The sequence below is a fragment of the Leucopleurus acutus genome, assembly GCF_964270905.1.
Source record: "Leucopleurus acutus genome assembly, chromosome: X".
NCBI lineage: Eukaryota > Metazoa > Chordata > Mammalia > Artiodactyla > Delphinidae > Leucopleurus > Leucopleurus acutus.
This window is the reverse complement of record NC_139148.1, coordinates 91,407,649-91,427,819: the sequence shown is the minus strand read 5'-3', so window position 1 is coordinate 91,427,819 and position 20,171 is coordinate 91,407,649. Positions and strand designations below refer to the sequence as shown.

Below are 20,171 nucleotides of genomic sequence, written 5' to 3'. Positions count from 1 at the left end.
CTTTTATTTATTTTTCTTCTCTGATTGCTGTGGGTAGGACTTCCAAAACTATGTTGAATAATAGTGGTGACAGTGGACCTCCTTGTCTTGTTCCTGATATTAGAGGAAATACTTTCAGTTTTTCACAATTGAGAATGATGTTTGCTGTGGGTTTGTCGTATATGGCTTTTATTATGTTGAAGTATGTTCCCTCTATGCCCACTTTCTGGAGAGTTTTTATCATAAATGGGTGTTGAATTTTGTCGAAAGCTTTTTCTGCATGTATTGAGATGATCATATGGTTTTTTATTCTTCAATTTGTTAATATGGTGTATCACATTGATTGATTTGTATATACTGAAGAATCCTTGCATCGCTGGGATAAATCCCACTTGATCATGGTGGTATGATCCTTTTAATGTGTTGTTGGATTCTGTATGGTAGTATTTTGTTGAGGATTTTTACATCTATATTCATCAGTGATATTGCTCTGTAATTTCCTTTTTTTCGTAGTATCTTTTTCTGGTTTTAGCATCAGGGTGATGGTTGCCTTGTAGAATGAGTTTGGGAGTCTTCCTTCCTCTGCAATATTTTTGGAGGAGTTTGAGAAGGATGGGTGTTAGCTCTTCTCTAAATGTTTGATAGAATTCACCTGTGAAGCCATCTGGTCCTGGACTTTTGTTTGTTGGAAGATTTTTAATCATAGTTTCAATTTTATTACTTGTGATTGGTCTGTTCATATTTTCTATTTCTTCCTGGTTCAGTCTTGGAGGTTATACCCTTCTAAGAATTTGTCCATTTGTTCCAGGTTGTCCATTTTATTGGCATAGATTTGCTTGCAGTAGTCTCTTAGGATGTTTTGTATATCTGCAGTGTCTGTTGTATCTTCTCCTTTTTCTTTTCTAATTATTGAGTTGAGTCCTCTCCCCCTTTTTCTTAATGAGTGTGGCTAATGGTTTATCAAATTTGTTTATCTTCTCAAAGAACCAGCTTTTAGTTTTATTGATCTTTGCTATTGTTTTCTTTGTTTCTACTTCATTTATTTCTGCTCTGATCTTTATGATTTCTTTCCTTCTGCTAACTTTAGGTTTTGTTTGTTCTTCTTTCTCTAGTCCTTTAGGTGTAAGGTTAGATTGTTTATTTGTGATTTTCCTTGTTTCTTGAGGTAGGCTTGTATAGCTATAAACTTCCCTCTTACAACTGCTTTTGTTGCATCCCATATGGTTTGGATCGTTGTGTTTTCATTGTCATTTGTTTCTAGGTATTTTTTGATTTCCTCTTTGATTCCTTCAGTGATCTCTTGGTTATTTAGTAACGTATTGTTTAGCCTCCATGTGTTTGTGTTTTTTAAGTTTTTTTCCCTGTAATTCATTTCTAATCTCATAGCAATGTGGCCAGAAAAGATGATATGATTTTAATTTTCTTAAATTTACTACGCTTGATTTGTGACCCAAGATGTGATCTATCTTGGAGAATGTTCTGTGCACACTTGAGAAGAATGTGTAATCTGCTGTTTGTGGATGGAATGTCTTATCAATATCAATTATATCTATCTGGTCTATTGTGTCATTTAAAGTTTCTGTTTCCTTATTTATTACCATTTTGGATGATCTGTCCATTGGTGTAAGTGAGGTGTTAAAGTCCCCCACTATTATTGTATTACTGTCGATTTCCTCCTTTATAGCTGTTAGCAGTTGCCTTATATATTGAGGTGCTCCAATGTTGGCTGCATATATGTTTATAATTGTTATATCTTCTTCTTGGATTGATCCCTTGATCATTATGTAGTGTCCTTCCTTGCCTCTTGTAAACACTCTTTATTTTAAACTCTATTTTATCTGATATGAGTATTGCTACTCCAGCTTTCTTTTGATTTCCATTTGCATGGAATATCTTTTTCCATCCCCTCACTTTCAGTCTGTATGTGTCCCTAGGTCTGAAGTGGGTCTCTTGTAGACAGCCTATATATGGGTCTTGTTTCTGTATCCATTCAGCAAGCCTGTTTCTTTTGGTTGGAGCATTTAATCCATTCACATTTAAGTTAATTATAAATATGTATGTTCCTACGACCATTTTCTTAATTGTTTTGGGTTTGTTTTTGTAGGTCCTTTTCTTCTCTTGTGTTTCCCAGTCAGAGAATTTTCTTTAGCATTTGTTGTAGAGCTGGTTTGGTGATGCTGAATTCTCTTAGCTTTTGCTTTTCTGTAAAGCTTTTGATTTCTCCATCAAATCTGAATGAGATCCTTGCCAGGTAGAGTAATCTTGGTTGTAGGTTCTTCCCTTTCATCATTTCAAAGGGATGTGCCACTCCCTTCTGGCTTGTAGAGTTTCTGCTGAGAAATCAGCTGTTAACCTTATGGGAGTTCCCTTGTATGTTATTTGTCATTTTTCCCTTGCTGCTTTCAATAATTTTTCTTTGCCTTTAATTTTTGCCAATTTGATTACTATGTGTCTCAGCGTGTTTCTCCTTGGGTTTATCCTGTATGGGACTCTCTATGCTTCCTGGGCTTGGGTGGTATTTCCTTTCCCATGTTAGGGAATTTTTCAACTATAATCTCTTCAAATATTTTCTCGGGTCCTTTCTCTCTCTCTTCTCCTTCTGCGAACCTTATAATGTGAATGTTGTTGTGTTTAATGTTATCCCAGAGGTCTCTTAGGCTGTCTTCATTTATTTTCATCCTTTTTTCTTTATTCTGTTCTGCAGCAGTGAATTCCACCATTCTGTCTTCCAGGTTGCTTATCCGTTCTTCTGCTTCAGTTATTCTGCTCTTGATTCTTTCTAGTGTAGTTTTCATTTCAGTTATTGTATTGTTTATCTCTGTTTGTTCTTTAATTCTTCTAGGTGTTTGTTAAACATTTCTTGCATCTTCTGGATCTTTGCATCCATTCTTTTTCCGATGTCCTGGATCATCTTCACTATCATTATTCTGAATTCTTTTTCTGGAAGGTTGCCTATCTCCACTTCATTTAGTTGTTTTTCTTGGGTTTTATCTTGTTCCTTCATCTGGTACATAACCCGCTGCCTTTTCATCTTGTCTCTCTTTCTGTGTATGTGGTTTTTGTTCCACAGGCTGCAGGATTGTAGTTCTTCTTGCTTGTGCTCTCAAATATATTTTAAGCTAATAAAAAAAATACAACTATACAGAAACAACAGCAAACTAAAGAATACACAGTTTTACTTCTAGGAATTTCTATCGCTTATTCAATAAATATTCTTTCATCTTTGAAACAAAGTTGTTTCAAGCACTGTGCTAAAGAGAGGAATGCAAAGGGGCAAGATTGATATAACTCCTGTCCTAATGGAACTTAACTTCTAGTTTAATGAGAGGGTTATTTTTCTAACACTTTTATTTATGAAGTCATATATTCTATAACTCAACTAAAGTACTATTTTTACTAAGTTATTTGCACTTTCTAACTTTTAATGTATTATTAGAAGCTGCTCTGTTCTATCCTGTGTCAAGGCTTTTCTGCTCTTGAGCTGATTCCATCTGCCAATATACTATATGTGAGGGCCGTTTCCTTCCTTTCAGCCTACTAAGTAGGTTAGTGGTAGTAATAGTAGTAGCAGTGGTAGTACTAGTACTAGTAGTACTGGTCATAGGACCAGTAAATAATATTCATAATGACAATGGCAATGATAGAAATGGGTATCATTTACTCTGTTATCTCAAATTCTCTCAAGAACTCTGCAGGGTAAAAGTATACAAACAGATGTAGACATGCAGGCTTAGAGAAGTTCAATAACTTACCCAGGGTCATTTGGCAAGTTACTGTTAAAGAAAGAATTTGAAACCAAATCTTTCTGACTTTAAATCTTGTGCTCTTTCCACTCACCATACTTTTTCTAGAGCAAGGGAGACTGCTGGGGTGATTTTCTCAGTTCTGCTTCCTGGTATCTCCCTGCTAATAGACTTTAATGTTCATGACATAGTTCATGAGTTGATTTTGTAGTGCATATAATCCCTAAGGAGGGGAGAAGGTTTTGAGGATCAAAAAATCTTTGGAGTACAAAATTGACTTGTGAACCAACCAAAAAGGGATAAATATGGAGTTTGTAAGGGCTAGTTTGAAAATTGTCCTCTTTTAATGTACATTCTGAGAATTAGTGAAGAATATCAGTTAATAGCTTCTGGAAAATGTCAAAAATCCCACATACTTCCACAGTTTTGCTTGAATGACTTTTATAAACCAGATAAGCAGAACTCTCTGAAGTCTTTACATTAATCTGATTTAAATATTTCAATTATAATGAAGATATCAATTAAATTTGGCATAAAAAAGCCTCTGAGGCAAGATTTAGGACTAAATTAGAAAGGCACTGTGGAGCAGTAGAAAGTGGTAGAAAGCAGCATTGTATTAGGACAAATCCCAGCTTATCTACCCCCAAACTGTGTCTTTAGGGTACATAAATTAACCTCTCTGGATTCTGCTACCTCATGTAAAAACATGAGGGAATCAGATCATATTCTCATCGAAGTCTCTTCTAGCTCTTATCCCCTCCTGAAGCTATTTCTACTTCGCAGATGTTACTGGGTAAATCAAAAGTCTGTGTAGCTAAAATTCCAACTGAGTAAAAATCAATTGATCAATCAACTGAAAAAGAAGCCTCCAAGAATTGGAGAATATTTGATTGACAGGACAGTATAAATGTGTGCTCTCTCTTGCAGAAGCTCTAAGGAAATTATTTTGGCTATCTCTCCCGTATCTTTCTTCTTAGTCCTTCCCATCCCCAGACTTACATAGGCCAGCTGGTATGGTGTACCTGCATGCCCCCAACAACCAGTGCAGCAGCAATTACTTTAGTGCCTTTGCAGAGAAGAGACTCAGAAAAATCTTCCTAGAATTGAGTTAAAATGAGGAACTATAAGAAGGAAAGGTGTGCAAACCAGAAAGCACAAGGGAAGGCAAGCCCTCTGGGCTCTAGGAGGCACAGGCTAAGGAGCAGGGTTTATGCACAGTTGTGAGGGATTTTAGTTGGGAAACAGGTACCTAACATCCAAATGCTGGACCCTGCTTATCTGTGAGAAAAATCATAGCTCTTCCATTGTGCATATTCCCAAATATTCCAAGAATATGAGTTATTCTCCCTGGCACTCAAGGTCCTCCAGTAATCAAGTCTACTTTACCTATCTAAATTTACCTCCCAATGTTCTCTAGCACAGTCCCCTGGCTTCACCTTCTCATTCAACTTGAGGAGGTATGGATTATAAGCTTAGAAATTAGAGAGATTCAGGGCTTCTCTGGTGGTGCAGTGGTTAAGAATCTGCCTGCCAATGCAAGGGACACGGGTTCGAGGCCTGGCCTGGGAAGATCCCACATGCCGCTGAGCAACTAAGCCCGTGCATCAGAACTACTGAGCCTGAGCTCTAGAGCCTGCAAGTCACAACTACTGAGCCCACGTGCCACAACTACTGAAGCCTGCGTGCCTAGAGCCTGTGCTCCACAACAGGAGAGGCCACGACAATGAGACGCCCGCACACTGCAACGAAGAGTAGCCCCCATTCACTGCAACTAAAGAATGCTTGTGCACAGCAACAAAGACCCAACACAGCCAAAAATAAATAAATAAATAAATAAATTTATTTTTAAAAAAAGAAATTAGAGAGTGGCCTTCAAATTCCAACTTAGTCCCTTAATAGCCGTGTGACCTTGGGCAAGTTACTTAACCTCAGAGTTTTGATTTTCTTACCAGTAAAATAATAACACCTACTTCACAAGGCTTTTGTGAAGTTATCATTCAATGAGGTGATGAAAATTATCATAATAGCTATCATTTATTGTGAACCAACTACATACCAGGTTCTATGCTCCTCTCATTGTCCTGCACTTAGGGAATTATACTCCTGTTGGAAGTAAACATCAAATTAAGAATTCAGAACAAGGTATCCCAAAATTATAAAGGCAGCTGCTAGTCTAGGTAGGCAGTCACCTTCAGAATGGCCAGCAAGCTTAAGTGTCAATTTTATCTCAGTAAACCTGGGAGGGTGAAGAATGATCAGCCAGTGCTGCGTATCCCAACAGCAGGATGTGTGCATGCACCAGGAATCAAGGACCAGGCCCCGTGCAACAATCCAAATTAGCAGACTTTTATGCAAAATTGAGGAGATTTAGCAATAAGTTTGCACACCTCAGTATTTTCTTTATTTTCATTAGGGTGTAAAAGACTTAGGAAATCTGAAGAATTTGAAAGGAAATTTAGAATCATGTTTCCTAAAGTGTGGGATTGGAATAGGGAATGGACAGCTGTATACTTGCTGTGTGGCCTTGAGCAAGTCATGTAACTTCTTGAATCTGAGTTTCTTTATATAAAAATTGGGGCCCGTACTTTGAAGGGCTGGAGTAATGATTAGAAATAAATATTTGTAAAGTGATTTATACAGTACCTGAAATAGATTATAAATAGTGTCTGTAGTTACTATGGCAATAGTTATATTCCTCTAGCTCTGACGGATTCAAACGTCAGCTAAATACAGGATGTCATTCCCACATATCAGCAAAAATACAAGTACAGACAGCATGCCTGATATTTAGCAAGTTGATGAGGTTTGGAAAAATCATGATAAGTGGCTTTATTACACTGTCCTGATCCTGGAGAAAATATGTAACACAGGGCCTAGGAGCTGCAGTTTTCATTGATCTCCTATAGTAATCATCAGTTGCCACACACAATTTAGTATTTCATTGTATTCTACCTTATATACCATGTAGACTGCTCCCAAATTTATACCTCCATCCCAGACTTCTCCCTGAATGCAGGACTTACATATCCAACTGCCTATTCAACATCTCCTCCAGGATGTCTAGTGGGTATCTCAAATAAAAATGGCCAAAACAGAACTCTTGGATCTTGCCACAAAATCTTGTCTCCCCCACTCTAATTCAGTTCAGTAAATACAACTAGTGTCTACTCTATTACTGAAACCAAAAACCTAGGAATCATCATGAGAAAGTCCAGTCATTTTTATCTCTATAATATCTCTTGAATCTGTCCACATTTTACTATCTCTATCACCACCACTCTAGTCCAAGCCATCATCATCTTTCTTTTGGATGCTGTAATGGCCTCTTAACCTGTCTCCCTGCCTCCTTCCATCTATTATCCATGAAGCATCCAGAGGAAGATTATTTTTACATAAGTCAGAAGGAATGACATTGTTCTACTTAAAATCATCAAAAGGTGTCCTCCCACTCTAGGATAAAGACAAAACCCTAAAAGGCACTGTGTTATCTGGTCCTTGCCTACCTTTCCAATCTCATTTTGTCCCACTCCCCGTCACTACTCCCTGTGATCCAGCCACATCACTCTCTTTCTGTTCCCTAAGCATGCAGGGATCTTTGGCACCTCAAAGTCAACACATGCTATTCCCTCTGAAATATTTTTCTGATCATCTTTCACCATGATGGCTTTTTCTTAACCTTCAGGGTCCAGCCTAAATGTTATTTTGCTTCAAGTAGACCTTCTCCAATGGTCCAATATAAAGTAACAGCCTACCTACTTCTCAGTTATTTTCCTTTATATCACTTACTGCAATTATTAATTATATACTTATACATGTGTTTTTCGTTTTGTCTCTTATCTATTCCCACCCCACATTACACTACAAGCTCTATTAGGGCAGAACATGTCTCTTTTAGCTCACTTCTACTCTGCACAATGAATATTTGATGAAGGTTAAAAAAAATCAAATATATTCATTGTGGATCCAGGGTTGATAATCACTGTATTAGACACTAAATACTTGTTCACTTGTCCCAAAATGTCCCTTTCACCTTTCACCTCATATTGTAGACAGGACGTAAATTAAATAGCATTGTGAAGATAATTTTACTGGCACAAAAGATAAGGATATTGATATTAACAGATGTCCGTTTTAGAAGCAAGGTGGATTAGATGATTTAATTATAATGTTAAACACCTTTTATCAGAAAAAAAATTCAAGCCCGATTATTACTCATGCAACTTTTATGCCAAAGTTTATAGTGAAGCTATGATGCCCTGAATATCAAAATTGAGCAAACGACTCAGGGTATTGATCCAATATCTCTGAACATTATTATTACAGCCTTGCCATCTCATTTTCCCAGAGTACAGCTGAAGAGAATTATCAGAAATTACAGGTAGGGTCTGATGCAAAGAATTCAAAACACACAAAACATTAAAATTCACTCATCCAACAAATATATCAAATGATTACTATAAGCCAGAAACACAACCGGGTGTTTTTTCTAACCAGTCAGAGAGGATCAAGGCAATGTGCCCCAGAAATGAATCAACCTTCTCTGCCTGCAAACCCATGCCTAAGCATCTCATCACTTAGGCTTCTGCATCTGGTGCTTCCCAGTTATTTCTTAGGATCCCCACTGGAGAGTGGTGCCAAATCATGGGGAGATTTCTAGCTATATAAAGTTCTCCTGGCACCAAGAAATGATTTATGGACTTGAACTGATGAATTATTTTCCTATTTGACAGCCAAAGGAGGCCATTTCACTGCCTTTTATAAACCACCAGTGATGAATTATAATGCCATAAGGAATTGCTGGACAGGAAAAGGCCATTCTCCTTAACATGCCTGTTCTAGGGACTCATTTCCACCTCAGCTTTGTCTCTGCAGCCTTTGCTATTGGCTCACACATCATTAAAATGTCTTGCTGGCTGCAAAAGCTCATTTATACAGACAACATTTGCTCTGACCACCTTAATTGACAAATTATTCCACATGATTGCATCTCCTTGAATGAAATAGTTTTGCCTAAAATACAAACATATGTAGCCCTTTGCTTGAGTTTGTCATAGCCCCTAGTTAACTTCCTAATTTTTAAAATTCATCCCCTGTAAATGAAGCACCCTATTAAAAATATCAATTTGTTTTAGACAATTTATCAGACTGTTTTCTTGTGGTAAAATGGCTGTGAGATCATTTTTGCAAGTGTTCCAGTAATAATGATGATGATAATGATACTAATCATAATAATTAATATCATTGATTGAATACCTACAATTTCCCAGACACCATTATAAGTGTTTTTCATATATTTTCTTCACTCAGCACAGCTACTACACCTCCCCATTTTGCATGGAGAAAAAACTGAAATTCAGAAGAGTAAATTAAAGTTCTCAAAGTCACACAGCTACAAGGATTTGAATCAGATTTTTCTGGTTCTAAATCAGGACATAAGGGAGCAAATCAAGTTTTCAGAGTTTTCCAAGGGTCTTCTCTTAGAATCATACTCTTTGTTTTGCTAAGATTCCTGTGTGTGTGTGTGTATGTGTGTGTGCGCATCTGTATCTTAACCTTCTACATATAAGAAAATTTTTTGTTGTCAAATCAGATCATAGTACTATGAGCAATACATTGTTCTATAAGCATTTACTAGTGGAAGGGGCTCAGGCTTTTAGAAAACAATAGCCACCTGAATCTTCATTCTAGCATCATTGTTCAGTTGTTGTAAAACACTGAGAGAAATTACCTAACATCTCCAAATTTCAACTTCAGCATCTGTAAAGAGGGGCTAAGGTGACAATACCACACAGGATCTTTTTGATACTTAAATGAAACCATATCTGTGAAAACATTGAGCCAGCTCCTAGCTCCATAATTGTATTTTGTGTCTAAATGTCAAGATAAACCTTTGTATGGGGAACCAAGAATCTTGGAGAACATTAATCTAACTGGTGAGACAAAACCTAAACAAAGATGTCTAAGATAATTAATTATAAATTAGCATCAGTCAGTGTGGTGAAAACTTTTATAAAATTGCCAAGGGAATTTAGGAGAAATAAACAGGTGATTGTAAAATAAAGTTAATCAAAGTTAATCTGTGAAGACTTCCTGGAGGAAGTCCAGAAGTGCAAATATGTCCTGGCAAAGAAGAGTATGAAGGCATGAAGTAGGCAAACAAGCAGGAAGGTAAGGAGTTAATGGCATTTATGTAGTACTGTTATGTGCAAGAGCCATGCAGGTAGTCTGTGGCATGTTGCTTTAAAAGCAAGGTTTTAGAACAAAGGTGGGTTCAGATCCTAGCCCCACCACTTACTAGCCGTGTGACCATAGACAAGTAACTTAACCTGAGTCTCCATTTCTTCCCTTACAAAATAAAGACAATATTGGCAACCTTCCAATGTTGTTGTGAACTTTGACTGATTGTGAAGTACAGTGCCTGACCCAATAAATGGGTATTCTCTGAGCATCTACTCCACTGTGTTGGATCTAGTTCATGGCTAATCTCCCACCATACTAAGCTTCTAGTTTTCATCCCTTTACAAGGGTAGCTTGATAGAATATTCTCAGCCTTCTCAAACCAATGCTTTCAGGTTAGCAGAGAGCAAGGTAGCTGAGAGTCTCACAAATGAACATAATGGAACTAGGGAAATCTGTGCCCATGGATCTAAGGTGCCTATACACCTAGGATTCATAATGTAATTCCTTCCTAAGAACTCCTTCCCCCACCCCTAACTCAAGTCAGAAAAGTCAGTCAAGGAGTCAATGATCACCTCAGGTGCTGGAAGAGAGCCACTGGAGCGGAACTGGCCTAGACTGGGCACGTTTGCCACATCCTGCTGCTACGGTGCTCTAACTTGCTCACCCCCAGCCCTCCCAGCAAGCTGGTCTCCCGCACAGCTACTTGCGAAAGACTCCCACAGGAATGAATGTTCTCATAGTCCCTGACTTTGCAGAGGAACAAGAGTGTCTTTCTGCTGATGGGACAGTTTAATAGTGTTCGTTCATCTCCCTGTAGGGCATAGAAACACGACACAAAAATTTTCCTAGGACAGAGACTGGAAATCTCTTTGACCCTGGCTGTCACTAATAGGGTAAGAGATAGCACTGTGTCATAGGTTGAGGCAAAGGAGGGAAATAAGGGGGAGAAAGGAGAGACAAAATAAGAGTAGCAGAAGAGGAAGGGAAAAAAATCACTCTAGACTGACATTCAAGGCCCTCCTTCCCACTAATTCTAAGTAGGCTTTTTTTATTCCTCCTTGTCCCCCAAGGTCATGAGTAGAGCTGACCTTGTTTCTAGAGGAAGCAAACAGACACCTGTAGGGTATGAATTGTGACACTGTGGGAAAGGCCCCCCACAGGCACTGCAAAGCTGCCAGAAATTCCCACCATTAGTCATGCCTATGAGTTACAGAATTGAAATATCTATTAAATTGCAAATATGTTAGCTTAGAAGGGAAACATTTTGGCCAATATCAGTCATGAATTCTTTATCTCTTTGAGGTATTAGATTAGCCCCACCAGAAAGCAAGGATCTGGGGAGATGGGCTACAGAGAAGACATGACATTAGGACATTTAAAAGAGCTAGAGAGGGACAAAGATGTCATTCAGGGTGGGCTGGGTAGGGTAGGAAAGGCCAGGGTGACCCAGGAAAAGAGGGAGGCCTAGGAGGAAAGGCAAAGGAGCTGCTGCAAGCCGGTTTGGGTCATAAGATTTCTGTACCTGAAACTGTGCAAAAGAACAGTCAATTATGAAATGCACAGTCAGTCATGTGAAAGCTCCATTAATGTAGCCAAGAACTATTGACTGCTGAGGTCTTTCCTCATTAAGTCACAGAAAAGGTATAAATGAGATATATTCTCATACGATAATCGGGATACAGACATTCAGATCATATCAACTGGCTGCTGAGAGGGAACAGGAAGGAGAGAGAACACACGCCAATGATTTGTCCCCCTTGGTGCTTCACATGGCACTGCTTCGATGCTGCTCTAAGGTGGCTGCTTTATCCCCAGAGCTCTTCATTTATCTGTAACATTTGAGACCAACTTGCTTCATCATCTAAATCGCTCTTCTCTGGAAGGTGATCAATTTGTCAATACCCCTCCTGTAGTATTACATCCATAAATTGTGCCCTTCACTCTCTGCTTGGATCGACCAGTCTGTTGGATGGTGTGATTAGGATAGCTTCTGAGTGCTGTTCTCAGTTTGTCTATTAACTGCTCTCCAGACCACTTTAAGATTTTTTTCCCCACTTGCTGCTGGAGATGGAAATCATGGAGCAGAGTGTGCACCCACCACACAGCCAGTCGCTTGTTTAAAAGTGCTACTGAACCAAATTCTTTAAGGCAAAGGCCACAAATAGGCAGCCCTCAAACAGAATTTAGCCTGCAGGCATGTTTTATTTGGTCCACACAATGCTCAACAAGCCAGGGATTTCCACATAAAAATTTAGACTTCTAGCATCTCTTCAAAAATTAGAGGGCCTAGCAGCACTGGATCCTTAATTTCATATAACAGCAATCAGCTAGGGCTGAGTTGGTACTGCAAGGACTCTCCAACTTGCTCCCCTCTGTGGTCTCACACACTCACTCAGGTATATGACCTGCCTGGCTTCTAGAAGCATTTTGAATATTGATTAGGGAATTACCCCTTCACTGGCCTAGCGTCAGCCATCAGCAGTAAATGCTTTTCCTTTTAAAGAAGGAATCGAATCAGAGCTATTTATTCTTAAAGCCAAAACAGTGGATTGGCAAATAAGCATTTTAAATAACAGGTTATTTCAGGGATCCTTAGCTCTGGAGTCACCATTTTTGGAGTCCTCTTTTGGGTTGCATCTCCTTTTTATCTGGCCCAGAACCCAGGATTAAGGGACTGTGGACAGAGTAACAGGGGGATAGGATAGGAAAGTATTGTGTTAGGAATCAGCAGATACGGGTTCTAGTCCTGGCTATGCCATTCACCAGTTCCCAGCCCAGGGCAAATGGTTTAAACACTGAGCCATAATTTACCCTGCTGAAAAATACAAAATACAAATAATGATAGCAACAACAACAACAATCTTTGCCAACTCCATAAAGTTCTGTGAGAAACAGAATGAGATCTCAGAAGTGAAAGTGCTTTGAAATTATAAAGTTCTCTACAAATACCAAGCTGTCTTATTTGTGCCCAACTGAAGCACTCATCAATGAAATAAGCACCCAACCAATCCAAGCTACACATAATGTCTGAGTACTTACTATATGCTCAGCACTTGGGGAGATGCAAAAGAATTGGTCAACAAAACCCTGTCCTTAAGGAGCTTATAGGCTAGTTGAGAAAATAAGATAAACAATGGAAAACAAGATTATAATTGTAACATAAAGATAATGCCTGCTAAGTATATTACTGAAACTGTTAGAGATACAGTCATCAGTAGGATGCCAGTAGACCCAGGTATTCACTTGACTACTCAATTAGCTTTTTTTTTTTTTTTTTTTTTTTTTACAGTTTATTCTGTGGAAACAGCATCTTCAGATACTCTCAACCAGGGGAAAAGTGTTACGTGGTCATACAGTTTAGGAAATGTTCTAAACTATGGCCCATCTTCCTTTTAGAAAATTATAATATATATTAGAATATTATATACACTAAGATGCCCTGAAATGCCTTGCAAGAAGGAAAGCTATATAACTTTGACCTAGCAGATAAACACATTGCCACAGAACTTCTCACCATTCTCTCTTCCTTTCCTTTTTCTCTCCCCAAAGTAACTATTAACATCTCTTAGAATTGGAGCTCCATAGAACACAGTTGGGGAAACACTATTTGTCCTAATGAACATATTTTAAATTTTCACAGCTTCCAAAGGGAATAAATTCTGTTTCTACCTGTCTCCTTCAAGAACCACATTAGAAACTTAGATCCTATGCTCCTGGTTGCACAGAGTAGACATTGATTTTTGTGATGATTGGTCTTTACCAATTGAATCAATGTTGTTTAACTAGACTGTTCTCTATTTCTTCACTTCTACTAATTTGAAATCATTGCCATAACTGCAATGAACCTTACTGGAATTGATTTTTTTTTCTCAATACGGATTTTCTATTAATAGGGCCACATGGCATCAAAACATGCAGCCTGGCAAATTCTATCTTCTGTACATTCTTGCTTTTCCTGGAACCATGTTGCTCCTTGTTTCTCTCCTGGCACTGTCCTAAGCTCAGATTTAATTGTATGTCCCATTACTACTAATCTCATCTAAGGTGCTAACTGAGAGCTAAGGACTAGGCTCCAAAATGTCAAGTGTATTCTTTTTAGGGTTATCTAAATTCCAGCAGGGACTTCAAATTGAAGACCAAATAGTTAATGTCTAAAAAGGTCATTATAGTGGGATGATGTACACTGTGATCAATATTTTGGCATCTTTTTCAATGTATATAATATGGGTGAAATTGTATGGTTTGTGCTTGGTGATGGTTGAAAAGTTATAGTTGAGAGTCAGAAAGACCTAGATTCATATTTGTGCTTGGCCAATTACAAAGTATGTGACCTTGGGACATAGCCTCTTTAAGTTTTAGCTTCTTATTCTATAAAATGAGGACAATAATAGTAACCACTCTCATATGGTTGTTGTGAGGAATAGATGAGAAAATGAATGAAATACACTAAGCACAATGTCTCCTTCACAGTAAGCTGTCAATAGACATTAGCTCTCAGGGTGCCCCTATTATGATAACTTAGTTGTTGGCTTAGAGATCACTTCTCCTGATGCATTATTATCACTCAGTCAGAATCTCCACTTCTTTTTATTCCCCCATCTCTCCACCATATCTCTAAATTCCACTGTTTTTCCTAAACCCACTCTCACCCCAGTGTCTCAGGATTAACTGTAGAGGCATGAAAGAACAAAGAGCCAGGGCCAGGAAAAGCCCATTTTCAAATCTGATGGGAAATTGCTTCCTCTGTGTGTAAACAGATGCCATTCTCCACACCAAAGGAAGGTTACCCTAACAAGCTATGCAGTCTAAGTGACACCTTCAACAATGCACTACAGTTGGTTTTAGCTTTGCAAAGTGAAATTAAAAGCACTTACTGAAGCCATGCATTTGAACATCTTCACCAAAGACTGACTCCAGCTTCCAGTTTGCAATTTAATCAAACCTTGCATGACCAGATTGATTTTCTGCTATTATAGTAATCCAGCAGCAAATCTTTGCAACCTATCCATAGAATAAATCTCTCTTTCTAGCCATGACATTAAGACACCAATGGGTTAAGAAGTCTCTCATCCCTAATAAGTGAAGAGTCTCAAGTCAGGAGCCCTAGAACTATCTAAGATAATCAGGAGTAGGGGTATTATTTGCATATTCACCAGAGAACAGATTAGTGTTTTTTTTCCTAAATAGTCAATATGCTTTTCTGAAAAGGCATAAAATCATGTATTTATGAATGATTTGTTAGGTGAAGGGTGAATTATCTTCTAAATAGAGTTAATTAGTATTGGCTTCCTGCTTGGGTTCATTTTTGGGAGCCCCTATAATTTATGTCTGTCATTGACCTTCTCAAGGTAGACGTTCTCCTCTATTATAATAGGAGACCCTATTCCATTATCTTATCCACTCTCTCCCACTCCTCTTCTCCTTCTTCTATTATCACCTGTTCTACATTCTCATGTAGTCAACCTTCCCTTCTTTCCTTATCACTTTGACTAGGCTTCTGCACAAAATTCAATGTGAGAATAAAGGAAAAAATATCTTTAAAATAGCAAATATCCACCTGAAAAATGCTGTGGGAAATACAACTGTTAGTTGTTGGTATCTTTGGCAAATGACCTAAATACCCTGTTGTACATGTCTATATGTTGTTAAACCACTCCCTATTTATCTGCAGCCTCTAAAAGTATAAAAAAGAAATGTCTACAATAACAGTACACAGGTCTTCTATGATTTAAATATTAAAATGATTCCAGAAAAGTTGCATATAAATCAAATCCTACTTAAATGCAGCTGGCTATTTAAAGAAATCTCATGACAAATTCTTTTATATTGAAAAAATAATTTCATAAAGCCAAAGATTACCTTCTATTTAATCAGTTTTGAATAACTAGATCTTTTTACAACTGGTATATTTAAAGCAAGTAGTACCTATACACTTTAAGAGAGCACTTGTTTCACTGAAGAAATATTTCTGATTTATAAATTTAAAAGAACAGTGAGAAAATAATCTTTTAAAATTTTGATAATCTTTTTAAACTTGCATACTTGCAATACACAATCTTAAAAACCTCTACCTACATGATTTTGTAATTAACCAACTCTATGATTTTTGTATTAATATTCCTAGCCCATGCCTGCATATCGCTAAACTCAAAACAAGTATAAGTGGGTTACTCTTTAAATAATCCCAGCCTTATATTTTGAAATATAAGAGGACAATCTGTTAATTGCTCGTTTTTTTAACATCTTTATTAGAGTATAACTGTACAATGGTGTGTTAGTTTCTGCTTTATAACAAAGTGAATCAGTTATACATATACATATGTCCCCATATCTCTTCCCTCTTGCATCCCTCCCTCCCACCCTCCCTATCCCGCCCCTCTACGTGGTCACAAAGCACCGAGCTGATCTCCCTGTGCTATGCGGCTGCTTCCCACTAGCTAGCTATTTTACGTTGGGTAGTGTATATATGTCCATGCCACTCTCTCACATTGTTCCAGCTTACCCTTCCCCCTCCCCGTATCCTCAAGTCCATTCTCTAGTAAGTCTCATCTTTATTCCCATCTTGCCCCTAGGTTCCTCATGACCATTTTTTTTATTAGATTCCTTATACATGTGTTAGCATACAGTATTTGTTTTTCTCTTTCTGACTTACTTAACTCTGTATAACAGTCTCTAGGTCCATCCACCTCACTACAAATAACTCAGTTTTTTTCCTTTTTATGGCTGAGTAATTGCTCTTTAAACAAGGAAACAAGGAATAATATAGCTTAGACAATATTGCAAATAAAATAAATCTTCACAGAGCAACCTCTTGAACTTCCATACTGAGAAGACATTTTGTCTCTACATCAAGTATAACATTTGAACTCTGTGAATAAATAAACTTGATATATACTTACATGAACAATGACTCAAGGATAAGTTTGAATTATTTTTTTCTAGTATGTAATATATACTCAGTATATTTTTATTTAAATACCAAATGAATAAATTACTGTTTCAGTGGCTGAGGTTTTATCCTCACCCTCCCTTGACAGATTTCCCTTAGTGATCAAAACTCTGTATTTTCATGACAGCTGTTAGGAGCTTAGGTGAAACAATTTGGGACCTATGAAAATTAGTTTTGGTGTGTGTGTGTCTGTGTGTGTATGTGTGAACTAACATGCTCACAAGGGAATCATACCTGTGACTGACTTCTTTGGCACCATTTTCTCAGCTAGTATTTCTCAAAGCATGATCCTTGAAAGGCATGCAAGAGATTCCCCAGGACAAAAAGATAAATTCCCTGTCTTACTGATGTACTAAATTAGAATTTGGAGGAGAGAGATGGGAATCTATATTTAAGGAGCCTTATCTTTACCATACCTGGGTTCTTCCATGTGATTCTGATGCACATTAAAGTCTGAGAAACTCTGAGAGGTAGAGTTCAGGTGAAATTTTAAATCCCCAGTTCAACTTTTCTTAAAGTTTAGGGCAAGTGAATTAATGCCTTATAAGACACCCAAAATAAGCTCCAGAATCTAAAAACAAACTAAAGAAACAAATGTGTTGTCACCATAACCCAACAGATGGAAGCATAAAAGAGGTTTGATATTTACTTTATTCTGGTCCAACTTAAAATATAAGCTAAACACTATAATGTTACAAACTTTACTAAATGACCTCCAAATGGAAGTGTTCTGAAAACATCAGATAAGGATTGTGTGACTGTGGTCAAAGTGATGATTCTGCAAGGATTTGTGCATGGTCAGGCCACTTATGAATGATGTATAACTGCCTATGATTGACTCTTCTGCTTGAATGAGGCAGGAAGTCTAGTTCATACTAAGGGAATCAGAAATTAAACAAAAGCAGATCTTTGCTATTTGGATTGGCCAAATACGGTAGTTATTTTGAAAGCTCATGGAGAAGCAACGTGCAATTCTAATCAAAATAATAATTCAAACCTTCACAGAAGGTACTTTACAATTTCAGACTAAGAAGTAGAACTGTCATGTATCAGAATAGAGAATGAACTAAAGTATATATATTAATTTTTAATTAATTTTAAAGTATATATATATTGATTTTTATTTTTACTCCTTTTGTTAACATTTAGAATTTAGAAAAAGATGAAAAAAGAAACTAGTTGGCTCTCAGGGATCAAAAACTAAATCAAATATATGTTATACAAATGAACTTATTAAGCAAGTATCATTATTAGTAGACTGATTTTAACACTATCCCATAAAGGTCAGCTAGCCATAAACAAAAACAATATAGAAGAAAATCTATATTCCTAACATTAATGAGAGTATGTTGTAACTAAACAACTAGTTGATGTCAACATTAGATGGTTAAACAGGTAATGCTCAAGCTAATAAGTGCAATAAATATTACACTTGTCTGGATAATGTCGAATTTTACCATGGCTCAGATTTCACCCACAATACAAAAATGTGTGTGTGTACTTATACACACACACATACATCTAAAACATATATAAGAAGAATAGAATTAGTCAATATTTGCTCAGGCACAATAGTAGGTGGACCTTTTGTCACACTGTTTCTTAAGGTCCATCACACCCATTGTCAGGGATAATCTTTATGTCATTAGGGTCTGTCCTATTTTGCTGAAAATTACTTACTAACATTCTCCACCAGGTAAGAATATTCTGAGTCTCTCTCTTCCATTGTGAGTAGAATTACTAATTTACAATTTGCTTGTACTTCTGATGTAAAACACACATGTGCATGCTATTCATTTGGAGTTGCTCCATTTAAGAATCACTAGAACCTCACAATAACATCACTCATTTATGAGAAATTCTATATAAATGATATTTTGGATGCAGTCCAAGAAGATTTCATTACAAAAGCCCAACAGAACCTCATTCTGAGGCAGCCTTCACCTGCAAGAAGACTCCACATATTGGGTAAGTCAACATTCTAAAGTGGTTCCAGCATATTTCTTCTGAGACGCTTAGTAACAATCAATGATACCCTGAAGAGTTAAGAACCTTTCATAAAAGCAGAGAACAGATATGCAGTAACTGGTACCATGTTCCCTAAATTAATTGTCCATATTCCACATATAGCTTATCAGTATAACTTATTAATAGTGAGTTTCACAACTATTTTATTTGTAGCTAATTATAAATTCACAGCTAGTTTACCCTTTGTTTGAAAACTTTTTCTTCCTGTACCAAATTATACTTAAAATCTCATTTGCCATGATTTGGTTAAACCAATGCTTACCTGTAACTTTCAATTCAGTTGTTCTTCTTACAAGTTTTCCTTCATACTTAAGCTCACAAGTGTAATTTCCCCCATCTTCTTCTTGAACTTCCTGGATTAGAAGGGCATTTCCTTTCTGTATTATGATGCTTCTCCACATTTTTGGCTTGCATTCCTGCAGAGAAAGTATTTTCAAGTAAGCAAAAAATAAAAATTCACATCACTAAGTCTTAGTACTGGCAAGTTAGTACTTTCACTTTTTTGTACTCTTCTCTTTAGTTTTCAAAATATGTAGCTAAAGAGTTACGTCAATGACCAGAAAACATCACAAATGCATCTTATTGTATCCAATTGAAACATCACAACTACCACCGTAAGAACCACTTTAAAGGCCTGATCCCAAGAGCAGAATGTCCTTAGAGACATTCTGCAAAAACAGAAAAGCATACAAGATCCCCAAACGCAAAAGAGGTAGAGCAGTCACTGAGTAGCATTTTAATGCCCTGGTTCTTTCTATATGACAGGAATATGTCCTAAGAGTTCTAAGAGGATAGTGTTCACTTAGCAACATAATATAAACAAGGGAGCCTTAGGCATTATTTAAAAATTCTAATTGGCTTTTACACTGGCAATGGTTTAATTATTTTTTATAGTAAAAACTAATAATAATATTCAAGAGTCTCTCTCCCCATAGTCAAGAGATCTATTGTGAGGAGGTTGAGAGGGGAAGGGGATCAAGAAAATGAGGCTTGAGGAATTCTCTAGAAACATAGCTAGGTAAAATGAGGACACACTTTGTTGTAATAAGGTAATGGGGAAATGATCCACTTATTTTCTGAGTTCAGTGATCTGTGACCAGATAATAAGATTTGGGTTTTGAGGTCAATTCTTTTACTCATCTGGTAAGAATGTGTTGCTACTGAAATTGGACTTTACTAGAAAGGAATGATTCATTTCCGTTGACTGACAGAGATACAACAATAGCAGAGTATGTAAGAATATTCAGCCAAGTGGCTTTGTCTTTTGGGAATTTTCTCAGACTACTTTTTAC

At 37.2% G+C, this 20,171-nt stretch overlaps 1 protein-coding gene across 1 annotated transcript in view; it reads right to left on the bottom strand.

Moving 5' to 3' along the window:
* The window catches only part of IL1RAPL2 (interleukin 1 receptor accessory protein like 2), a gene marked incomplete at both ends in the record, with an annotated part of 1,088,726 nt that overhangs the window by 463,398 nt on the left and 605,157 nt on the right, over positions 1–20,171 (bottom strand). The window contains one exon of the mRNA XM_082865016.1: positions 19,142–19,295. Coding sequence (XP_082721142.1) covers positions 19,142–19,295 — 154 coding nt within the window. The remainder of the gene's footprint in view (positions 1–19,141; positions 19,296–20,171) is intronic.